The 13965-nt window shown below is 37.0% G+C and overlaps 1 protein-coding gene across 1 annotated transcript in view; it reads right to left on the reverse strand.

Annotated features, from left to right (window-relative positions):
• LOC311211330 (transmembrane 9 superfamily member 3-like) overlaps window positions 1–13965 on the reverse strand; it is a gene marked incomplete at its 5' end in the record, with an annotated part of 42930 nt that overhangs the window by 8560 nt on the left and 20405 nt on the right. The window contains 5 exon segments of the mRNA XM_084289979.1: window positions 6123–6253; window positions 8180–8274; window positions 10860–11026; window positions 11520–11651; window positions 13612–13689. Coding sequence (XP_084146105.1) covers window positions 6123–6253; window positions 8180–8274; window positions 10860–11026; window positions 11520–11651; window positions 13612–13689 — 603 coding nt within the window.

Raw genomic sequence — 13965 nt, forward strand, 5'->3', positions numbered from 1 at the left:
GAACAACATATTGAGTGCCACGTTTACTAAAATCCTTTAAAAGCCCTTCAACATAACAGGACAAGAGAAGCACTACCACAAAAATAAATAACATTCTGAAATCACTACTAAAACTTGAACGGATCTTGACTAAAAAATCTCAGCTTGTCTGAGCCGTAGGGGGAAGAATGACATTCAAGAATTAAGGCCTGCACAGGATCCAAAGAATTTCCGAGCTGACCATATTGAAACCATTTCCATTGCAAGAAAAGGTTGTTCTGCATCCTGCGTGCACAGGGCGTGGTGGGCTGGCTCTGTCCATGGTGCTCCCCACATGTCCTGGCACGTAGGCTTCAGGCCTGCCTCAAACATGAAGCTCAACAGCAGCTGTGCTGGGCATCCACACGACTCATCAAGTTAGAACCGTCCTTTACAGTGTCGTTATCAAAGTGTTCACAGCTTCACTTGATCTTAGAAATAACCTTTGGCTGGGGATACTGGTAGAGAGCAAATCCACTGTAGAAATGTACTGTAGAAAGAAACTATCCAGCAACAGCCTTGAATTCCAAGCTCAAACCTACAAGCCTGTAATTGTTTATCTTGCACAATTCATCTACCACAGAGAATCTGCATGGAAATAATATAACCTCAGGGAAGGAATCATCCAGGCTTTATTGCTTATCTAGCAAACTCAGAGAGGAGGAAAGGCAGTCAGTAGCATCCCACTCCATTAACACTAACTACAGAGCTAAGTGCCTTCAAATCAGGTGGGCAAGGAGCAGGTCCAACTTCCTCCTGCTGGACATGGTTGTTGTCTGGGAGACTGACTCACCAGCAGCACTGAAACCTAAAAACTGTTTACCTACATAAAAACAAGCCAAGACAGACCAATGCTCCTTGAATAATGGCTTCAGTAAGTACTGCCAACCTGTCCCCAGTACAGCTGCAGTTGGCATACATCAGAAAAATTGAGTGCCTGTGGTTTCACTATCAGATCAGCCAAGCCATGACTGATGATGTTATACTATCTTCCATTCTACTCGGTTGAAAATTTAAGGGATTTCAGACAGAACAACTAGAACCTTTGGTGAGATCTAGTAAGCAGCACTAAGATAAACCAGTGCTTTGCTAAACAATGTACCATCTGTCTTAACGCAATGCTGTGTTCTGAGGACAGTTGCATTTGGAGTATGCTTTTCTCCTAGAGTCGCTAAGGAGTCTAAAAATCATCTGAGATCATTCTGCAGTACAAAGAAGGACAAACTAAATGAGGAAAGGGAAGGCTCTGCAATGTCTCCCACTTATACCTGCCTCTGACAGGCTGTCCAAGCTGATGTTCTGTCATCTGAAATAACCCTGCCGTGGTGAAAGCAACCTGCAAGTCTTAGAAGGTTGGCCAAATCAACCGGTGTTGTTTAGTCAACACACACTGCTGATGTGTGCCTTCTTTCTTGCTCTCAACTCACCGTCTGACCCCCAAGGTAGCCTACCTGCTCAGACTGATGCTTGCTGAAAATTACTTTCTTCATTCCTGGCAGTAACAGTCTTCTCTGGATGTGAGAGATGACTGGAGAAAACCAGCTTTTTTTGCTTCTGCCATCTCAGGCATATTCCTTTAAACTTTAGATCTGAGGTGAAAACACTACTCCCTCCCAAATTAAAGGGGTATTGCGTGTTGCCACAGATTGCTTAGGGCAGTGATGATGCAGACTGGGCAATGCCTAAGCCTAGAGAGCATAAAGCCTATCTGAAGCAAACACAGGGTAGTAGGGTAAATAAGTATCTTATCTGAAAAAAAAAAAAAAAAAAAAAGAAAAAAAAAAACTGAAGAAGAATGATTTCTGCCTCATGACCTTCAAAGAATGAGATTACAATGGCAAGAGGAGCTCAGCTGGCCTCTGGTTTACCATCACAAATGGTAAGAGGAAACGAAGGAAGGATCAACACAGAGGCATGCTCTGCCTTCCCGCAGAAGCACCTCCTGGCAGAGGGAGGCTAAAGGGTTTTTTTTTTAATTTTTAAAAAGAATCAATAATAGCAGGCAGAGGTGTGGGAATTAGGTCTTAATGAGCCTTTTAAGAGAAGTATTATTGTAACATCATCCAAGAGAAATTCAGAGAACGGTGTTACTTACCATTTCAGAAAACACAAATTATGTGAACAGACAGATCTACAACATCTGAAATCCCAGTTTTTCAGTGAAAAAGCAAGCACACATTCTCCATAATCCATAAAAATAAAGGCAAATTACATGAGTTTTTCTACCAAGCCTGTATATTAAAACATACTTATTTCATCCACTGCATTTTTTGTTTTATAAAATATCTTATTAATAAATCAGTATGTGACTTAGGTTGGAGGGGGAAGAATATTTACTGCCCTCTACACACTGAATGTGTAGAATTCAGTTTTCCTTATTTGAAAGGAAACATTGTTGAGAAGAATATAATTTATGTTTGAGTGCCATGTGTTTCATATTTTCTGACAACTGTAGATTAAACTTCATTCAAAGGTGATAATTAAAATTTTTATGAGCATATCTAATATTAAACAGCTACTGGCAGGCTGCGGTGCCTTGACTGCTTAATGCACAAAGGAGACAAGCAATAAAAATTAACTGTCAAAGCAGCAGCTTGATCTTTCCTGTCATTTACCAAAAATGCACCCTCAGACAGCATGAAGCTCTTCCGCAGTACAGAGGTACAAAATCTGTACAGTGAAACAGTTTTCTACACAAAATCTGCCAAGACATCACACACAACAAGAAAATAGAAGGCTTCAAAATACAGTGTTATTAATTTTATTACAACTATATTGCTAATCTAGGGCGCTACTTTGTGTAAAGAACAGAACTGTAAAAAATGTAGTAAAAAATTAAGCTGTATCTATTTCAGCATAAATGTGTTTTTTGACAAAGATTCCACAGTCATTTTCAAGCAATCTGAAGAATCAGTCCACTAAATGTACATTACTAGATTTTCCTTCCTTCCTTCTTTCTATTTTTAGCCAGGAGTATTTCAGCCAGATCATTTTCCGATCTGGCTCAATGCACGAAAACCTGTGGTGATATCAGGTCGACCATTTTCAGTGGCAGCCAATACTCAACTTAAAGCTGTAAGAGATGGCTGCAGCCTGGATTAAGCTATCTGTCAGAGGAAACCTTTCTAGTTTATACACGGTGTAAATGATGCAAACACTAGGGTATTGATCCCAAGAGAAATTCTGTGTGAATAATCTTATTTAAATAAATCATTAAAAATGCATACTGGAATGTTAGCCATACAGGAACCAACTGCTCGCTCAAAACAAAAATGGTACAATCTAAATAGTTCAATATAAGCTGTTCGGATTCTGCAGTCAGAATATTAGTCATACTAGCCATAATGAGAATCTTTAAATTATGTATTACATAGAACAACGTATCCAGTCACAACTTGTGAAGTGCCAGCATTAAGGTGGCCTCTTTAAATTCTATCATGGTGTACTCTACAGAAATTCTGCATTACTTAATAAGTAATTCTCAATGATTTTTACTCAATGAATAATTTTGCCCTGGGAGGTAGCAGAATCACCATCCCGGCAGGTGTTTAAGAAAAGGCTGGGCGTGGTACTGAGGGACATGCTTTAGTGGGCAATATTAGTGGCTGGGGGACAGTTGGACCAGACGATCTTGGAAGTCTTTCCCAGCCTTAATGATTCCATGATTCTTTTCTAAGTATTTTTGTGTTGGACAACTATCACATTCCTTGTAAAAGTAAAGAGCTCACTTCACGTGCCACTATTTAAAATTATTTCAATTGTCCCGTGATCCATTTTCCGTTTATAATTCAAACACAACAAAATAGAAAAATGATCATTACATTGAAAATACTTGCAAAAAATCAACAGAAGGTAAGCCAAGGTGTACAACACCTTCAGAAGAACTCCGTGTTCAGCAGTGATGTGATATTTTAAACAAAAAAAAGCAACTCCAAAATAACAAAGATTGGACTCCAAAGAACTGAACTGCACTCACTCTGTATCTATAAGGACGAAGAGGTGAAATAAAACGCAGGTTTTTATATCAATTTCATATGCCTAGGGATTTAGAAGTGTTAAACCATTGGGTTTTAAAAAACTCTCATATTTGAATAAAATCTGTCACATTGTTTACTGTATTTTGAAGGAAAAGGCAACAAAGATATCCCAGGGAAGAAATTAAAGCTTTTGTTCCTTCTCACAGAACATTTCCCAGCGTAATGTTTGTAACAGTGCAGCTTGCATGTATATCCAAAAGGGCTACATGCAGAGAGAAGATTGACAAATGATTTCACAAACAAACTCTGGATCTTCCCAGTACCTACAACATCTTTCAGGAGATTCCAGACATCAGGAGTAGAGATACTCCAGGTGGATGAAGCTCTGATGTTCTAAACAGACTGAAATGATAGTGACATGTATGAAGGTCCTGAAGGGCCCAATCAATCCGAGCATTTAAACACAAAATGCAGAAGAGCATATACCAGGCAGATGGAAGTAGCCACTTCATGTTAGTTTGGTCACCTTGGTTTGACAGCACTATCAGCTGCTCTTGCCTACCTTCAACAGAAAAATCTGTCTCGAGGGAGGGATTAAGTCACAGAGAAGAGACTGATCCTACAGGTTCACTGGCAAAAAGCAATATGAAACGGCAAAGCACAGGATGCCATATTTAAGCATAGAGTTTTAGCAACCTTTTAGCTTGGTGATTCTTTTCAAACTCAGTATCTGCTTTTTCCAGTTTTACAGTACCAAAGCATAAAGAGTTAATTCTTGCCGGCAGCTAAATCAAGAAGGGCGGCTTCAAGACATTCCAGGGCAAATGAAGTCATTTCTGAGCTTAGTATATTTAGCTGACAGAGATTTTACTTCCCGAAAACAAGAAATCAGCACCAAGTCTACAGCAGAGAATTGTGGAAGATTCACTACATTAAAAACGAAGGCAGAAAGATACAACGGTATCTTATCCATGTAGCTAGAAACCTTCCCAGGGACTTCAGACTGAAGCACAACATGGTAATTTCAAACAATTTTCATTGCCTTCTACAAACCAGCTTCGTTAGTTAATTCCAAATCATTAGAGCATTATTTATTCTGATGAAGTTTCCAATCCATAACCCACTCCTACTAAAAGTTTGCTAACTCCACTGAAGTTTTATGACCAATTATAATGATTCAAACACTCATAAAACCTTGAGATCATTAAAATCACTGTGTATAAAGAGTCCTAACATCCCGATTAAGTGACCCTTGAAGATTTATATTCCCGTTTGCTTTTACACATACATGTTTCCATGATCTTAAAATACAAGTCAGTTGAACAGATTTACAAGACAAACTTCAACCCAGGTGGAATTCCCTTCCCTCAGCAATTCTGAGCTCCAAATGGGAATACAAGTGAGAAATCTGATATCACAAATGCTTGCTCAGCAGTAAAACAGAGCCTCTTTACACATGTCAGAGATGACTGTTGTAAACCTTTCTGACAGTACTGTACATGGCTGCAAGCTTAGGAAAGATAAACGAATACAATATTCCTTTGGGGCACAGACCAATTAATAATAGCAGACAAAGATAAAATTTTAACCTAACTACATGAAGAAGAGAACCACAAAAATTAAGCAAAAAGTTTATGCACATTTAACTTGATTTTGTACTTAATAGTTTTATAACTAATTCAATAAATGTATAAATTTTCTACGTAGGCAGGCACTAAAAATACTACTAATGAGGAAGTAACTATAACTAGCACAAACGTGAAAAGTAATGACTATTCCATCCAAAAAAGTTATTTTGTATTTTTTGTATTGCATTGTAGCTTATAGCCAGTTTGCACTGGTCATCCAGAAAAAAATCAAGTTACTAACTTTCCATGCTGTACTTCAGATTGACACAGAATGAAGATTAAACAGAAAGCAGAAGTGCCATTTTAAGCAGAGAGGACTGTTGCTGGCACCCAGTAGCTGTAGTGATTGAAACAAATTATACTTGAAGAACTTAAACCCTTCTCAGAATACATTTCTAACTAGAAAGCTAAAGCTATGACTCATAATTGTATTTTGATTAAGAAGTAGTTTTCTTGTGTCTACAGCGGTGTTTAAATTCTCCATTAAAAAATGACTCACCATGGTTCCAAATGGTATAGCTCTTGAAGCATGATAATAGATGGCAATGAAGTTAATGAAGAAGGCAGTTCCACACACCATTGCCGGAATAAGGAAAGCTCCAATGAACATCTGCTTTATCCATCGCCTTCCTGTAAGAAGGAACATTCCAATGGAATTGGTAACTTTTTAAACAAAATACCAGCAAGCTCTCCAGAATTCAGGTGTTTATTTCCTCTCTCCCAAAAGATAAAAAAAAAAAAAGTAACAACATAAAAGGATACAAAAGCCAAGACTCAACTAACAGTTTTAATTGGCTCTTGGAAATTAGCAAGATGCAGCACATTAATCAATTTATTAGGCCAGGTGAAAAGACAAGAGGAAGAGATAGTGTGATCACTTTCTGGCTGGGAGCATATGCTGACTAAGCTGGCCAAAGAAACTGCAGTATGAAACCTAAGAGTGTATTCGGGCTACAGATTAGCAGTGACAGAGATAGCAGAACCTGTACGCACCCCAGTATTACAGCAGCACTGAAGGAGAGCTCTGCAGTGCTCTGGGGACAGCTCACTAGTACAACTGCTTTCAGGTAACACCTGCCCCAGGTTGTCTTCACCCAACTGTGCTGACTCCAGACATTCAGGATGCACTAAAGAACTGCCTATCCTTGGTATAAAGCAAAACACCACAGCACTTAACATACAGCAAAACTGAGCTGTGGTATCTTCAACAGTAGAAAAGTTAGAATGCAAATTATTTCTAAGCCTCAGACATTAAGGAAACAGCAACACTTGCCAGTAGTTATTACCATATCTTGAGCTCTTCGGGGAGCTCTAAACCAAAGCACCTCTTGGGCAATACCTTAAAAATTTTCACTCTGTATTCCCTTCACCTTCTAAGCTCTTAAATACCGTGTATGTATGTATGTATATATATATATATATATATATATATATATATATATATATTAATTATGCAGAACATAGATGCACTGAATAGAAAACAGCCAGAAAAAACAGCACACACTTTTCAAGACCATCATATACATTTTCACCATAAGCCAACATTATAGCATTTCACAGTTTATTACATTTGATCTGGAGACAAAATGCAAATCTGGCTTAACTGTAGAGCAAAGTACAACATTTTAGATCAATAGCTGATTTACCTACAAATCATTAGGTTGATATATACGACGCATGAATATAGACATCTAACCTCCAAACTCAGAATGGATTTCAGTACAGTTGACACTGAGTACTAACATGTTGTGTTAAGGAGGTACACATTTTTTGCAAACTCACCAGAATTATTTTCCCTAAAGCACTGTAGAAGATAATAAATATTGATTAGCCTCTCATTGCTGCATGGGGAATGGATGAAGCTAGTGGAACTACAAGGATGCCATTAGTCAGAACTCAGAGAGGTATGGTAGGAAGCACTTGAATACACACTGTCCAAATCTGTTATGTCACTTTTGTTGGGTTTCTGTTCTCTACCGATACTCATTTTCTATTTGGTATGTACAAAGCAGAGCACATACTGAAAAGGAGAAGAATCTTCTTCAAAAAGTTGCTATAAACACTTTTCCCTGCTCATAATTAATGTCCTAGTAGATACTGTACACTCATCCTTTCAGTGTTAGTAAACATAAACCCAACAGTACCCACTGAGGAGGGCTATGTAGCAGTCATCTGGAGATGACGCGAGCTGCTTAACAGCATACGTTACAGAAGAGGGAGAGACTGCACTACTCTCTGGATGTCATGACGCAAGCATAACTATATGAAAGAGTATAACAAGCAATTCATAAAAGATACAACTGCTAATAGCTCTTATTACCTCTAATAGTACTTATTACCTTTAAATTAACCAAATAGTTCAGCTATCTGTAGTTAGAATACACAGACAATATGGAATAGAAAATAACATGAAAGTTATATATTCAAAATATTTTCTACCTTAATGGATTCCATCTGAATGGCCTAACTCCATGAAGATATTCTATACCAGTGTAAATCAGAAAACATTTCCATTTAACAATGTACCAAAAATGCTGAAACATGAAAACAATTTACCTCCTTGTCTAGCATAAAGACTTCCTCCAAAATATCCATTCACTGGGGATGTTGCAGCATAAACAAATATAGCTGTACTAAGCATTGATCCTCTCCTGCAAGAAGTGATTTAATAAATGAAACAGAAAAGCAAACAGTATTAGAGCGAAATGTAAAGTGTGCAAGTTTAGCTTATTATAAGTTAATAAAAACCTGTAGTTTCATGTAATATAAAATTAAAAATCAAGTGTATAAGTTGCTGAACCTAAATAAAAATGAGAACTATTTGTATTCAAAGCTTCTGGACAAATCTAATTCAATCTGGAAAACAGAGGTGCAGCATACAACATTCTTTCCTAATCTGCATTTAATTTTCAGTGGAATTAAGTACAAAGTCTCAACTCAGACCAAAATACACTTGCATTTTGATTTGCATTAAGAACTATTTAATATTAAGCATAAGATTCAACTACTGCAGATAAAAGTTACTCTTTGCTTAGTATCAAGGCCAATGTTAACAAAAATAGACCAATTCTGAATGATGTTTCTGCCATTCCTCAGAAATTAACTTGTAAGACTGGAAGTGTTCATCTTACAGAAAATTAGAAAACCTGATTTAGAAACTATAATGAAGCCACAAATCAGCATGGAGTAGTCAAATCAGAAGAGTTTAGATATTTTGAAATTATCGCCTCATTAAGTGTTGAAGCACTCATTTTGGCATATCTTCTGAATCTTTACAGGCAAAAGCTAATAATTTTAAATTATAAAAACCATCCCAAAACACATTTTTAAAATGATATCTAAGAATAGCTAGACATGTTATTCATAAATAGAGCTACTTCCCCACATCCCTCTGCTATCCTTTGGTAGCAAAAAGCAGCAGAAGAATTTCAATTTGCTGTATTATCTCCCCATTAGTTGCTCTGAGAGATTCCAGACTATTGGTATCTTGGCTTCTGAAGAAAAATTACTGGATGCCTGCCTTACTCAAAGAAGCAATCTCAGTCGTTTTTCATGACTGGAATAAGCAAACTAAGTAAATATACTTCTGGTCACACACACTCTAAAGGGATAGTACAGTAACATTTGTTTGTTAAAAAAAATAAACATTTCTATTTAAGAAAACTGATATATTTTGTATTGAAAAAGCTACCATTTTTCTGTTTTAAAAAGTTAGAGACCAGCTTTAACAGCTCTCCTGATTTAAGCCACTTTGGAAACACACAGAAAAACCCAGAAGATCAAGCACAATTTGAAGTAACATGTAAACACAGGCTACCCATAAAGTGACCAGCAGATGCTCATCTAAAATTATCTCAAAATTTCTTATTCTCAAAGGTTACTCACTTATGTTTTAAATATTCTAATGGCAAAGTTGCTCAAAATACAATCCAGTATTAATAAATTAGTAGCTGACATGATCAAGTTCCATTGAGAGGCTTTTAGCTGGTATCAGGTGCCTGACTTCTAAGAGTTTTAAAAGACTTGAAGAACATTGATAGGCAATCACTCTGTACTTCTGGTTTACAGCATTTTCCAGCTTGCCCTGCTATTTTCCTCAACATACAAATTCTTTGTATGAGGTTTGGTCAAGTGCTCATTTATACACACAGAACTGAATTCACTAGGAAAGTAATAGAGACCTATTGCAATAAAAGATTAAGTATACATAATTTTTAAAATTATTGTTCCGATGCCTTTTACAATTGCTATTGTTAACGTACAGCTTCACTATAGTGCACAATCATTCTGCAATAGTCTCAATCCCTCTCTTAAAGGGCCAATATGCTGTACAATTTAAAAAGTGTATATAATCCTACCCAGAAATATGACAAATGGCACCAAAAAGAGAATAACACCCTATGAAAAATTAAAATATGCCAAGATACTGACTACAGAGTAGATCTGTAAACATGGCATTAAAAGGCAGCTAAATTCAAAAACAAGAGTTCTCTCTAGTGGTGTATCAGAAGTATTACAGCTTGCTAAACCAATGGTTACAGGTGACATATATGCAAGGGAATGGGAAAAAAAACTCATACACAAAAAAAAAAAAAAAAACACAACAACTTTTCTCCTGTTTCCAAAATCAAAAGCAAGGTAGAAAAGTAGGTGAACCATAATTGGTGTGTTAAATTGAAACTGGAGTACAGCTTGTTTTAAGAAAGTTGCCTCCAGTCAGGACCAAAGACCACCTGCTGTTGGAAACTTTGCATGCAACACTGGCTGAGAAGCATCTAATTCAAAAAATGTAAGAGATTAAATCTCTAGTCCTGAGAGTCGTGTATAAAATTGACCTAATGCATTGTCACAGTAAACTCATACTACAATCTTTACAGAACGGGGAAAAAAAAAGTAACACAGGAAAATGCTGTCACTCCAGATGAAAACAGGAGTGAAACCAAGTACCTTCTAACACTTATTTCCCAAATAATCTACCAGCAATGCTGCAGAGGAGCAAACTACAGTTTCATAATGTCACTTGAAAAAGCTTAACAAAGTTAAAGGAGATCAAGTCATGTGACAATAGTACAAGAAAATGTCACAAAATCTTAAAAGAACTCCCCTAGATACTACTATGGATAATTTGCTAAAAACCCTTGAACACTTTTTCCAGACCAGTTAAGACATTAATTTTTGTAATTATTTTGTTCATTTAATCATTTATATGTGGGAGGCACAGCATAATTACACTTACTCTGTGTATAAATCCTCTATCATTGCAACGACAATGACTATAAGAGACACAGCAAAAATCTGACAACCAGAACCAATAAGCGATGAAAAGATTAGAGGATGACTGGATGGTCTAAAAACGTCTCCATGGACCTGCTTCCACCCATACTCATCACCTAGATCTCTGTCCTAGGAGCAACAACAACAATAAAAAATTAAGTCTAGTCATCACAATCAATGACAAACACACAAGCTAATCACATATTAAAGGTTTGATTTAGTAAAGCAACTTCAAGTGTAAGCATGACTTTCCTTCTAGATTCGATGCATTCAAGCGAGATGTTTACTCTTCAGATGCTTATTAAGATGCTAAAAATTACCATCTAAATGCAGGATGCAGTAAATTCTATTAGATTCCCTCCCTGCCTCCAAAATCTTCTGAAGCGCTTAGAAGTAAAAGCAGGCTTCTATTACACAGTCCGTATGGACCCCATTTAATCTAAGTGTGAGTATGAACATTAACAGAGTAGGAGCATGTTACAAAGAAAACCATTAACACTTCCAAGACACATGTGGGGAGTTTTCTGTCTACCCAAAGAAAGCCATTCAATTGCAGCTAACACCATAAACATATGAAGAGAAATTAGTAAGCCTGAAATAAAAATGTCAATGCAGATCTTACCATATCATCCATTTCTTCTTCCTTGCTGTATCTTGCATAATCTTTTCTCAAAGTTCTCATTAATATCATAGACACTAGGCCAACCAGAAAGATCACCATCATGAAAGAATTGAAAATTGAAAACCAGTGAATCTACAAAAAGAAAACACATCCTGAAGGTTCAGAACCATAAACGTGTTTCAGATTTGTTCCAATACAGGTATATCACTGATTAACAGAACAACTTATCAGTACTAGCTAAGTAAGCAACACTAATGTAAGCAACACTGGATTTGCATAGTCCACTTACGCCCCACTAAAACTGGCCTGTGAAACACCACACAAAGCTTTTCAACAGCCAAACTTCCCCATGACCAAGGTACCACAGTTTAGTTGAGCACCAGCAAAGTTTGAACAACTCCATGCATGCTCCCTTGGGCAAAGTAAAGGCAACACAATGTACTGCTATCTTCCTAAAGAGGTTTGCATTAGGAAAAGGTATGTTCACAATCAGAAAACCAACAAACATTTCCTTTGCACAGGACCAAAGTATGGCCTCTGACAAGCATGCTTTCTATTTTTTATCAAGCTCCAAACAGAATGTAAAACTTCTAATTTTAGCAAGAAGTGTAGCTCAGTATACAACCCTTAAGGAGACTGCAGTAATAGGTTTAAACCATCACAACTGTTATTATCAACTGGTTTGGGCTAATCCTTTTTGCTTTGCATTTACTTCAGTCAGAACTGTACATACCGTAGTTATTCAGTTGTAGTTATTCAACGGACAAGCAGTGGAGTTATACAGCTGTGTCCCTGAAGTTTCATCACTCCTGAGCATGTGAACGTATCTACTTGAATTGCCTAGTATCTGCTGCACACTTGAAGTTTGCACGCAGACATTTACTGAAGCACTAAAGAAAACTGGAGCCACCCTATTTAAGCAACATAGCTGCCATTTAAAACATACATTCTTAGACCTGCCTGTCTTGTTCTTGTTGTCCCAAAACACCTTACCATTAATACAGCAGTCCAGTAGGCTCCAGTCTGCATCAATACACCAGACTAACAAGAATTAAATTTCACAACATCAAGTAAATAGAGGAACATTTCTTTGCCAGCTGCTGAATGGGATGAAAACTTCAGATGTACAGGCCAGAAAGACATGAGGAACAATAAAGAGGGGAAATAATTAACCTGAAGATTTTTTTTATTTTATTAAATAACACTCCATTGCCTAGTAGCTCTATGCCTTATCAACTGAGGTTCTTCAGGTCTGTTCAAAAAGAGTTGTTGTTGCAGTCCTGGATTCTACATAGAAAGCTTCTACATTGCTTACTGTACTTCAACTGAAGTACAAGAGTGCTACTTCAATTAAGTTAATTTTGTAATTCTCAAGCAGTTTACAACACAGCAATATTGAGTTTAAGGAATCCAGCACAATTAAGCTTTTTGTAGAACTGAAAACACGTTGGATGGCCAATGTTTCAATCAAAGAATTAAATTCAAAGTGTTTGTGAAAGATTTTATTCAGAGAGAGTTCCAAAGTTCACTTTATGATTAGGTGTGATTGTTTCAGATTATGTTTTTATATTAAAAAAGTACAGCTTCCCACCTCTGTGCCACCAAATGCCATTTCACAAATGTGCAAAGGGAAAAGGAGGCAGAAGCCAGCTTGCCAGAGCATACAACAGGCAAGCGATTTAAAGAAAAAGTAACCCTAAACCCAAAAATGTTCCTTTCTAAAAATTGCAAACCACCTTTTGGCCTGAAATTCAGAACAGCAAGGTGATGGGTGATTTCAGGACGTTTAACAATACAGTGCGTGATTATATATATCTGCCTCAGTGTAGAAGACAATTCAAACCTAAAATAAGAATGCAATTAAAAAAAAAAAACAACACACCATACAACCAAGACACTGAGGGAATAAATGTAAGGTCCAGAAATAAATTCATCACTGTTTGCTTCAAACTGGTCGCCCTGACTCATTTTCTCCTTAGAAGAACAGTAATGGGAGCAAACATTAAAAAAAAAAAAAATCCATGACATCTTCTGAACTAACACACCCATTTTAGAGGGTTCTTTTGTAAGGTTGTCTTAGAACAGTACATACTCTGTGCTGAAAGAAAGATGGGTCAAGGTACTTGTCAAATCTGTCTTCAAATTTCACATCTGACTTCTTCCATTTCACCTAAAAAGAGAAAAAATTTACACTTGAGAAGCTTGTTATAATATTCAGTTATACCCACATGCAGAAACTCAAAACAAATTTTTTAAATCATCCAGTTTAGATGTTTTTCTGAAGATTGCTTTCTGACTGCAGGCTTCCTTTCTCAACATTTCCACGTACTGACTGGTACAGAAAGAGGCTTGTGGAGAACGTTACCAGTGTTGCAATGAGTGATGAAAACTTCCTCTACTTCTGCTACCCCCATAGCAGGTGAAATCCGTCTTGCTGCTATGCACT

This window comes from Netta rufina (assembly GCF_964035555.1).
Source record: "Netta rufina genome assembly, chromosome: 7".
Classification (NCBI taxonomy): Eukaryota; Metazoa; Chordata; class Aves; order Anseriformes; family Anatidae; genus Netta; species Netta rufina.